General features: G+C 32.0%; 3 protein-coding genes across 4 annotated transcripts in view; 1 reads left to right on the top strand and 2 right to left on the bottom strand.

Annotated features, from left to right (window-relative positions):
* The first annotated feature begins 284 nt into the window (after positions 1 to 284).
* LOC130452941 (ragulator complex protein LAMTOR1) lies at positions 285 to 3,448 on the top strand. The gene is made up of 5 exons (XM_056792483.1): positions 285 to 522; positions 579 to 658; positions 715 to 804; positions 2,100 to 2,310; positions 2,511 to 3,448. The coding sequence occupies exons 1-5, from the start codon at positions 430 to 432 to the stop codon at positions 2,604 to 2,606; spliced, it is 570 nt and encodes a 189-aa protein (XP_056648461.1). The 5' UTR covers positions 285 to 429; the 3' UTR covers positions 2,607 to 3,448.
* A 7-nt stretch (positions 3,449 to 3,455) lies between these two features.
* On the bottom strand, positions 3,456 to 5,900 carry LOC130452940 (protein YIPF1). Its single transcript, XM_056792482.1, has 2 exons — positions 5,523 to 5,900; positions 3,456 to 5,468 (listed from the first exon to the last, which is right to left on the bottom strand). The coding sequence occupies exons 1-2, from the start codon at positions 5,713 to 5,715 to the stop codon at positions 4,756 to 4,758; spliced, it is 906 nt and encodes a 301-aa protein (XP_056648460.1). The 5' UTR covers positions 5,716 to 5,900; the 3' UTR covers positions 3,456 to 4,755.
* A 1,567-nt stretch (positions 5,901 to 7,467) lies between these two features.
* The window catches only part of LOC130453238 (open rectifier potassium channel protein 1), a 29,041-nt gene continuing 25,473 nt past the window's right edge, over positions 7,468 to 11,035 (bottom strand). For both annotated transcript variants that reach the window (XM_056792861.1, XM_056792862.1), the window contains one exon: positions 7,468 to 9,950. In XM_056792861.1, the coding sequence (XP_056648839.1) occupies positions 8,605 to 9,950 (1,346 nt within the window). In that variant the 3' untranslated portion in view covers positions 7,468 to 8,604. The remainder of the gene's footprint in view (positions 9,951 to 11,035) is intronic.

The raw sequence follows: 11,035 nt of genomic DNA, 5'->3' as shown, positions 1-11,035 counted from the left end.
GCCATCTAATATAGAGTATAGGTATTAAATAAACACAATAGTATAAACAATGTTGCCACGAACATTATTAAATGAATTCATAAATACGTTCTTATATTTGAAAAATATTACATGAAATTACAAGCTATACATAAAGCTCACAAGTCACTACATGATTATCAACATCCAATCTGCAGCTATTAGAATTTTTTTCTAAATGTTTAAATTATCAAGTTATAGAGATATAATGTGTGGAAGATCGAAAATAATTATTTGGAAATGTCTAAGCTATGGCAACGTCAAATGATGTCATCTGTCATATAATAAAGAGGAGTAAATAATGTTGACATTGTTATTTAATGTGTACATTAAATAAAGTAAATAAACTGAATTTTAAATGCGATAACTAGTAAAAAGTATTTGAACTGTGTAAATAATACAACTTCCTACATGGTTAGTATAGTGAGAGAAATAGCAGAATTCATTTATTTAAAAATGGGATGCTGTTATAGTTTTTTCTGTAGGGATGAGTCGTCCTCTCAAGTAAGTTCGTAGTATGAAAATTTTCGATATTTAGGTACGACTTCTATATATTTTAGTCAGGCGAACCCAACGAAAGGACCCATCTGCTAGTAGATCCAGTATCAAACACAAATATTCATAACATAAGAGCAAATAAGTAAGTATGCAAAATGATTAATTTTATCAAAGGGTCACAAAACTCTTTGTTTCTAGTGAAGATATCTTAAGCAGAAATTCAAATAATTTACCTAAAAAGACTGATGAGCAATCTGCCCTGAATAGGATACTACAAGAAACGGCTACGTGAGTAATAAAAAATTATAATATAAATATCTATTTTTTTCGTACTTGAATATTGAAATTTTAAATTTATTATACTAGTTTACAAACCCTCAAACTTTGACTTAGTATGTTGCCGCGAATTTTGTGTTCGTAATGTCCATTTATGTCTCTTTTGGACAGTTCGAGTTATTTTGATTTTTATCATTTATGTGTACATAATAATCGAGAGGCGTATTTTACTGTATTAAAATTAGTATCTACACATAATTTTTGTTATATATGAGGAAAAGATTCCCGCCAAGGAGGTTTTCCTGCAGGAAATAATTCTTACAGGGAAAGGTTTATTGGTGGGAAAATTTAGTATTTAGTCAGTCTCTGAAGATGATAACTTGGTTATCGAACGCTCGTTAGACAGTGTAATTATGAGTTTTGGTGTGTTCACCAACGGTTCCAGAAATTCCAACTTACAACCACAGCCGATGAAGATAAACAAACAGTCAATGACATCGACGACCCTCAGGAGTACTTCTACAAAAGAAGATTTACTTTATTGGAAGGATGACAGTGAAGGAACATCTTTTAAGATGTCAATTTAATTAGGTTGCGGTGTGCTGGAGAACATGAAAAGTGGACACATGAAGAGTGGGAGAAAGTTTTATGAGATAAGTCAAAGTTTGAGGGTTTTGGGGGTTTGTGCACATGTCAAAGGAAGTACAGATCCATGAGTAATCCTGATTGTAATACACGGTAGAAGCTCTGTGATGGTTTGGGGATGTTTTGGAGGAAGGGCGACTAGAGATATAAAAATTGGAGAGATTTTGAAGAAAATAGACTAGAAAAATGTAGTACATTCTAGCTAGTGTCTAAAAATTTATCTTCTAGCATGAGAACGATTCCAAGCATCCCTTGAAGATGTATAAAGAGTATTAGAAATAATTGGGAAGAAAGAATGTACTGAAAGTAATGATTTGACCATCAAAGTCCTATGTCCTCAACCCGATTTAGATGTGGGACAAATTGGACTGGAAAGTCGGAAATCAGTATTCGGAATTTCTTGAAAAATGAATGGAAACAAAGAGATGATGATTATTAGTAGAAATAATAAAAGCCAAAGCGGGTTACATAGATGAATCAAAAATTTAAATATATAACAATTACAGATTGTATTTCTTATGCATCACACAAACTATAGGGTGGGACAAAACTTTTGGACTGTAGTGTATGTTAACTGTTGTACATTATTAGAACTTGACGTACTAGTGTCGTATTTTTTTTTGTAAAAACGGAGGTTTGAAAAAATAATTTCTGTATTTCAGAAATGTAATCGATGTAGCTGCTCTAGATTCACATAATTTGCAGCAGCATGAGTATTTAGAACGAATGAAGATTTACAATGTTAAAGTGCAGCAAGTGCTTGCAGCCAATAAACAACAATATAGTAAAAAATGCAATTGTATTTTACAAGATATACCTAATCCGGATAAGGTGCTAAATTCAGAAGCAATCAGTACCGATGATTTAACGATGGTAAGTTTTTCAGATACTTTTTTATGCTGCTAATTTCCTTTTGCTATACTAGCGCTATTTTGGAGAGTCTTTGATAAATAATTTGCTGGTTACAGTTGGACCCTTTTTCAATTTTCCTCCAATTCAAAACGATTTTTCTTACCTCTAAATTCCATAGTTTCCAAGTACGATGTATAATTAATTAAAAATTATTTTTTCAGATAACATCCGTAGTAAGCGCTGCAGCCAATACCATAAACAATATGAAAGTTGACCATAAAGAAGACCTGGTTGTACCATTCGGTTTAAATTGTTGAAAATATCCACCATATTTATATTTAGTGGCATTTTACATATTTTTATAATGAGATTATGTTATATTCAAAGTTTTATCTAAAAAAATTCAAATATTATTGTACAGTGTGGCTCTACTACAGTTTTCTATGTATAAGTTGAACAATTCGATTTTGTATAAGTGATAAATGGCTATTTTCGTAATTCGTATTATTTCGTTATTGTATTTATTTTAATCAAATTTTTCCTACAAATTCAACTATTTTTAATGATAAAAATGATGAAAGAAATTTTTTTTACAATAGAAAAATAATTTTCCAATGTGTCCAACTATCGTAGTAATTTATTGTTGATGATCACAAGATATTCCTATTGCGAAGTATAAAAAATAATACTTATAGTGATATGGCAACATTGAATATAATCTAATTTTTGTCGAAAAATTTACATTTTGAAAAAAAAATCATAATAAAATTATTTGTATTTAAAATATTTGAATAATGATTCCACTGTAGTTGAAATTATAAATTTTTCTTGTTAAACAAAAAGATGATTTTTTTTATTTAGCAGTGTAATTTTGATGATTTTATTTAAAAAAAATCTGTCGACCTAATTCTCTAACCAAAACTGAATCTAGTATCAGTTGTGCAGTCACTACAAACCACGAACTCATAAAAATCTTTCCGGTTACCTTCATAGTGTGAACTATGTATCCTTCATAAATCAGGAAACAAATAGCTGCCGACAAACTACAGATCAATATCTCTAATATCAAATTTGGCAAAAATTTTTGAAAAAATACAAAAATTGTTAAGCAAAAATAATATTTTATCCAAGAAACGGTTTGGTTTTGTTAAAAATAAAAGTACAAATGATTCATTATAACGTTTATCACCAAATTTATCTATAAAAACAATCGATTTAAATTCACATTCATAAACTTAGCGAAAGCTTTCGACACAGTAATTGTTTCTTAAATTAAATATGGTATTAAGACTACAATAATTAATCGACTAATGACCAAATAGTTATGAAAGAGCTGGCCTCAAAGTACTGGAAACATGATAGAGGTTTATTATACTATTTATTGACTTTAAGAAGGCTTATGATAGCCTAATAGTATGGGATGTGCCCAGAGAGAATAACATACCAGAAAAGATAATAAGACTAGGTCAGACTAGAAAAAGAATTCACAGATATATTTGATATCACCACAGGAGTAAGACAAGGAGATGGCCTCCCTTCTGTTCAACCTTGCTCTAGAAAGAGCTTTGGAAGCAACTGGAGCTATTCCAAGAGGAGCAAATACTGGAGGGAAAATAAATATTTTAGCTTATGGTGGACAGTGAGAGCGACCTGAAAATACTGGCACAAGTATACTTAGAAAAAGCACGAAAAGTGGGATAGGAGGTAAATGAAAATATGACTGAACATATGAAAGTGGGAGGAGTTGCAGTGCCCAATCAATCGATGTTGAACGTTATGGGATACCAAAGAATTTAAGTAAGAACAGCAACAGACGACCAGATATTGGAGCTGTGATAAAAAGTAGAATTAGGTGGCTTGGCCATGTAAGGGATGAAGAGACAACAATAAGAAGAGTATGGAGAGGTCAACCAGAAGAGAAGCACCCACTGGGAAGACCATGAGCAAAATGGAATGACCAAGTGGGTGAGAATGTAAACAGACTTAGTGGAGACGTAGACATGGTTGAGGATAGAAAATTACGGAGGCAACTTGATTTTTATTGGCCACAGTTGTAGTAGTAGTAGTAAATATAAAACAAGTTTAATTCTTCAAAGTACAATATCGCTCATGTGCATGCAAAGGGAGACGATTTCATAAAAAGTGCATTTTGAGTTAACTACCACAAACTATTTCACAACTTTTATGAGAATCTACCTGCTGAAAGAAATATCCAGGACACTTCACCAAATTTAGATGAAATATCTTCAGCTAATGATTAGTGTGAAAGGAGTTGAGTGTTTTTTTTCTCAAACTTACATGTTTTGCTTGGGGTTTTTTAAAATCAATATATCTCAATACCATCTCCCTTTGCACATGTATCAGCAATGTAAAGTTGGACATCCCCCCATTATATGGGGAAAGTCACGTGTAATACGGGGGATTAGAATGGAGGAATATGATGTGTTATAAGGGGGGATTACTGTATTATGCTGATATAGTTATGTTTTTTGTTGGTAATGCTACTGGACTAGAAACAGGAGTGGTATCGCTAGGACCATGGAAAAAGTACAACATGAAGCCTGCTGATAATACCAAGTGAAAACTGATTATCAAAATTATCAATAGATACTTTTTTTCTGAAAACCTCAAAGCTGGCATTAAAGTTAGTAATAATACTGATCCGGAAATGAATGTGCCAAAAGCCAATAAAGCCCATTGCAATATGTTAATTTGAATGGACCATAATATTGATACTGGAATGTATATGAATAAGGAATAACCATAGACGCAAATTAATTCCAATATTCCAGGTGAGAGTTCATCTAATCCTTCTACATCTTGAACGTGAACACTCCATTTCAATAGTGCCCATAATAAGAATGGCACCAATGTTACATAGAGGAAGATTGCCGTTGCTGAATATGATACCAAATGAAAATCATATCTCCAATGGTAAGGTGAATTTGCGTGTTGTAGATAATTTGCTATATTTCCTCCAATGGCTATGGTAAAAATAAGGGTAACTGATATCCAAAATGGTCCGTAAAGGTCGGGTTTTGATCGTAAATGATGTTTAAGACTGTTATCCCACTTGGGAGTTATTGATGCCATGATCCTTTCAATTACATCTGAAGTATCTACGTCGAAGAATTTCTGGTAATATTCTAAACTCCAAAAAGCTTTTTCAGGTTGAGGATCTATAACAATTTATTTCATTAAAATCTTGCAAGTTTTTATAACTCTAAAACTACCTGCTGGATTGTTTGACACATCTCCCGGTCCTTGTGAGCTCCTAGAATGAATATTACCCTCTACATCGTCAGTAATACTTATTTGTGCTTCTGAAATTGGTATTGTTCTATTATCACCACTCGCTGTGTGAACGCTAGGAAAATCTTGAAACGAAAGTAATTCCTCAGTTGGAACTTCTTGAAGATTAGTCATATTTATTGAATCAATTATTCATATAACATTGCATAGTTTCCCTGGTATTTGTAAAGTGAAATTCATCAAATAATTGACGTTTAGAATGTAAACACCAACACGACAGTGAAATTTTTAATACGTGTCATCTGTCATCATTTGATATGTCAAAAGTGTATGGAGTGTAGAGAAGGAGGAACGTCTCTGGGTTAAAAAATGTGAGCTGATTTTTGATGGGTAAATAGGTGGCGCTGATTATAGAGGGTATTCGCTTGAATTTTACGCGCTGATTTGAAAATAACTGTATAGTAATGCTTTAAATAATGCACCGTGATAATGAAATTAGTAGTATTAAAATAATGAAACGATCAACAAAACAGAATCTCGTTAAATTAACTTTATTATTTAGCTATTTATTTGGTTTAGATAATACATATATTCTAATATGAAAAAAAAGTAGAATCATGTAACAATAATGAAATAGTATAAAAAAAACATTTCTGTTGATTAAAATAAAATGAATTTTATCCGTAACTAATATAATAAAAAATAATAAAAATAATAGAATAATAAAAAAAATATCTCGGTTCATAAAAATAAAATATTGAACTTCATTAGCAACTAATATAATAGTTATAGTCATATAAAAATATCAATAAGAATAATAAAATAATTGAAAATAAAACATTTTGGTTCATAGAAATAAAATATTGAACTCTATCCGCAACAAATATAATAATTACAGTTTTGTTAAAATATCATTGGTAATTAGCTTATGCAAGTAGGTATAGAAATATATCAAGTTCTTAATAAAAAATAAAAATCTAATAAGATATTAAGGATTACACAGCTTTTCACATGAATATAATCAAACGTCAGTCACAACTTTGATAATTTCTTATACAGTAAGTGTTTAACTTCAGATCTCAATCCCATAGTACAATCAGCGCCACGTATTATCCCTACAGAATTCAGACCATATTTTAAACGTACCGTCCATAAGAGATGTTACTCCTTTTCTACACTCCATACAAAAGTGTTTTATCGAGTGCGCGCGGAAAATATACGTTTGTAAAAGTCAGTGTATAAGCGATCCTTATATCATTAATAGTGTACATACACTATTGTTCATTGAAATTTGCTGCCAAGTTCACCAATATTAAGGTATCGAGTAAGTATTTTCAAAAAATGATTCATTATTCTATAATTATTTACCTTTTCTGATTTCATCGTAATGTGTAACCATAGGCATTAAAAACATGTTTGCTTCAAATGAACTCAAATTTATTAATTATTGAATGATCTGTCAATGACAATGACAGTGAAATTAGGTAGGAACCCTAATTTACATGTATACTACAATATACGTGATCTGGTTAACTTTCAAAAGATCAAGATCGAATTAATCGGATGATAGTTTCCGAAAGAATCTATTATAAAGAGTGTCCCAAAAGATTTAAATTTGCCGCCAATTAGGCAGTAAAGTGTTTATAACTTAAATAAAAATCAAATTCACAGCTGACAGTTTAGGGTTAGTAAAAATGGAGATCCTTTAATCCAGAAGTTTCCAAACTCTTTTCCTCGTAAACCGCTTTCGAAATATTTGTTACTAGTTTTAGTTGATACATTTACACCGTATTACCGACTATTCAAATAATCAGATCTAACTCTGGAAATTCAAGTACACTCCTGTAGCAGAGTTTCCCTTGGACCCCTGGGAGTGCACCTGGAATACTTTGGGAATCACATTATTATATGTAAGGAAAAAAATTGTTCATTGAAAAATATTTATTATTCTTTAATTATAATATATACATTATATTTAGGGTCGAGCAGCATGTATTAAACAACGAATTTGTGACTCAATTGTGATTTTTCTCACCCTAATTATAATTGAGAATCGCCCTAATTCAGGATTATTTTAAAAAATAGATTGTTCGCATAATAATGAGTTTATTCTACAGGGTGACGCAATAGATACGCATATTAAAATAAAAACAAAAAAAAACAAAAAAGTCAAAATGACTGAGGCTTAGTTTGAAAAAAATACCATCGAAAATTATTGCAAATTTTCTTCAGTAATGCTAATCTAGTTGGATGTTTCTCGGATTATTATTACAGACTTTGTTTTGAGGTATCCTCATAGATAAAGTCGAAGGGCGTCAAATCTGGACTACGTAGGGGCGATTGAATTCAACCTCTTTTCGAAATCAGTCTGCTTAGGAACGTATGTTTCACAACCAACACGGAGTCATTTGAAATGCATCTGGTTGAAAGGACTCACTCCATTTCCCGAGATTGCTCCTGCACTTTTACTTTAGGACTATCAAATGGTCCTTGGTGCATGAGATTCGGGCTCCTCCTGCTCCAGTAACGATGGTTTACGAACCTATTTATGTGGAGATGAGCCTCGTCAGAAAAAGTGATACCAGGAAAATTTGAAAATCGACCAAACATTTCATTAGCGAAAGGGAGCCTTTCTTTGAAGGCATATTCTTTCAATCTTTGTTTTAGCAGCGTGTATTGGTGCAGTTTAAGATCTAACTTCAAAATTCATTGTAAACTTCGTCGCGATAACGATAAAACAGGCGAAGTCTTGAAGCTAGACAATCGTGGATTTTCTCGCACGAATTGTCCAAATGTTCTAGGAGGGAAATTTAAACGTTGAATAAGTTTAATCTAATCTGCAGTAGCGCATAATCATCTACTAACAATTTATAAATGAAAATTCAGGTGAAATGCGCGAAGTGACTCAAGGTGACTAAAACTACAGAGCGTTCCTACCCAATGGTAGTAAGCTCTTCTCAAAAGATGATGCTATATTGCGCCACCCCGTATAATTTAGCCACGCTTAGTACGTTTAATATCTATTGACAATACTGATAAATTATTTCAAAGTTTTTAATTTCATCAGTCGTAACTTCCCTTTTCGTGTTTGGAAAATTTCCTTTTGTTCACTTGTATTTTTACCGGACTGAAATTATAAGAAGAAGGTGTAGGCCTAACTGAAAATCTTCTACCTTCACTTATATTATATACGGTTGAGGAGTTCGTAGCTGAAGAAATCGGTGTATAAGGCGGTGGTGAGCTCAAAATATGTTCATCCACTGGAGTCATTGAGAATCGTCTAGGTTTCGCTGAAATTCTCGAAGGGGGTACTAAAGAATTTCTTCTATAATTTGGAGGTTTAAATATAGGGGAATATTTAGGAGGCGTTAAAGAGGCTATACCGATTTTTCTTTTCGGCTTCGGATCCGTATCTTCGTCAATAGTAATAGCGTTAAGAGCTCTAATAAATTCCGCTATGGATGTTTGTTCTAACACATTTTGATCGATGTTATCAATAGAATTACTATTCGATGAAACATGATTAGGATTAAATATCGTGTTAATAGGTTCATCTAGAATTTGTTTCTCAATGTCATTTTCATCCATATCGACTGTTTTGAATCTATTAGAGACATTTTGGATTCTGTATATTAAAGAGCTCTTTTCTTTTTTTGATGCTGGCATAGGAACAAATGACATAGCTCTTTTTCGTTTAAAAGCTTTCAAAGCTCTCGATGCGTCACTACCATACCAAGTATTCGTATAATCGTCGTCAAAGTGCAAACCCGGTGGTTTAACATCACTAACTGCTCTTCGTCGATGAACAGGTGTATGCGAAATAGATCTTTCACTAGCTAGTATTTCGTTATCACTGAATCCATGTACGCCTCTATCACTTTTGCTTGAAGTAGAAGCTAAACTTAAAGCGTCTACGACTCGAAGTAGAAGATCTTTCTGTTTCTTAAAAGCATCGGAGGGTCTAAACGTTCTTTCTTTGTCTATTTTATCTAGCTCGGATTCAGATTGAATTCTATCTAGTACGTTATATCTATAACATTCTGACATAGCGCGTTTTCTAGCCATAGTGGGCGATTCGTTGTTTATCCAAATAGTCAAAGTAGGACAGCTTTGACTTCTCTCCAAATATTTTGGAGTATACTCAAACTCTCCTTTATATACTGGTTTTACTCTCATAAAGAGAAGTTCGTGCAGCATACTTCTTAATTCTTTTTGTATTTTGAGAGGAGTTTGTTTGACTTTTTGAGCCAGTAATTTTTCAATTTGTGCTATTTTCCGACTCTTCATGCCTTTGGTGATGAAACCTATTATCATAATCACATAACCTAATCCTCCTATGACCCACACCAAAAGAAATAAGTGGTAGGATACAAAAACCCATGGATGAAAGTTGTGTATATTCTGCGTTCCTGAAAATCAAATAAAAAACTGAATTAGGTTCATTTCAGCACCATTCATTTTATTATTACTCGTATCATAATGTAACATATCTAATAGTCTATTTACGACTATTTGCGAGAGTAATAAAACATAATTACTGATCCCAAACTTCATTTTAAATATTATTCCATAATAGTGTGAATGTACCTGAGCTAGAAAAGTTTTCAAGTTTTTATTGATCTTCTATAACTGTAAACTGTAAAGAATAATAGAAAAAGGTTTGTAGTGGTTAAAAACCTCACAACGACGCATAAAGTCTATTGTGTCCCTTTTTCTTGTTGCTGCTGTTTCATTTTTAACCATAAAAGGAAAAACTTGGCATTTTAAGGTTATTTGATATTTAATTTCTTGAAGTTACATATTGTGATGGAATATTACATTAGTTTTTGATTATCTATCAGAAAATAGATATTGAAACAGACTTAATCCTACTCTAAAGCTTAGCTCAATCGAAACAAATTTCATATACATGTAGTTTCGAGGTAAGTATTTATTAGAAAAGTATGAAAACAATTTATTCGCTAAATATTCTTGAAAATAATTTCTATACTGATAATATTGTTTTTTTATCGAAAAGAATCAATAGTAAACATTTACACACATACTACAATCTATAGCAAGTACCCTAACCTCAATTTCTACATTCTAATGATACTGAATGTATAAATTGATATTAAAAACTCAAATTCTATTTATTTATCAATTTATCTACGAATTAACACGAAAAAACAAGTTGTGAGAAACTACTTCTAATTGTTTTAATATTTGAATGAGAATAAAATCTTCTGTGTATCAGCTACAGATTAATGGAAAAGAAGTTAGATAGCTGCAAAACCAATTTTTGGAACAACCTACAAGGACTGAGACAGGTTAAGATTATAACCAGAGTAGATCTCCAGAATGTATCAACATAAATAAGAACAATCTACGAATACTAATAGGAGTTCTATCGGGGCACTGTCGCCTCAACAAACACCTGAAGATGTTAGACGTAGCAGATAATGCGGCGTGAACATTTTGTTGCATAGAGTTCTCTCGAAGCGTGAGACTTTAT

This window comes from Diorhabda sublineata, chromosome 2, assembly GCF_026230105.1.
Source record: "Diorhabda sublineata isolate icDioSubl1.1 chromosome 2, icDioSubl1.1, whole genome shotgun sequence".
In the NCBI taxonomy this organism is placed as follows: Eukaryota; Metazoa; Arthropoda; class Insecta; order Coleoptera; family Chrysomelidae; genus Diorhabda; species Diorhabda sublineata.
The sequence above is the reverse complement of the archived record's forward strand: the minus strand, read 5'-3'. Positions and strand labels throughout refer to the sequence as shown.

Coding starts and splice junctions, on each gene's coding strand:
- LOC130452940 (XM_056792482.1), bottom strand. CDS start 5,715: ATGACTAATCTTCAAGAAGTTCCAACTGAGGAATTACTTTCGTTTCAA. Junction 5,469..5,522: donor TGTGTCAAACAATCCAGCAG/GTAGTTTTAGAG, acceptor AAATTGTTATAG/ATCCTCAACCTGAAAAAGCT.
- LOC130452941 (XM_056792483.1), top strand. CDS start 430: ATGGTTAGTATAGTGAGAGAAATAGCAGAATTCATTTATTTAAAAATG. Junction 523..578: donor GGGATGAGTCGTCCTCTCAA/GTAAGTTCGTAG, acceptor TATATATTTTAG/TCAGGCGAACCCAACGAAAG. Junction 2,311..2,510: donor GTACCGATGATTTAACGATG/GTAAGTTTTTCA, acceptor TTATTTTTTCAG/ATAACATCCGTAGTAAGCGC.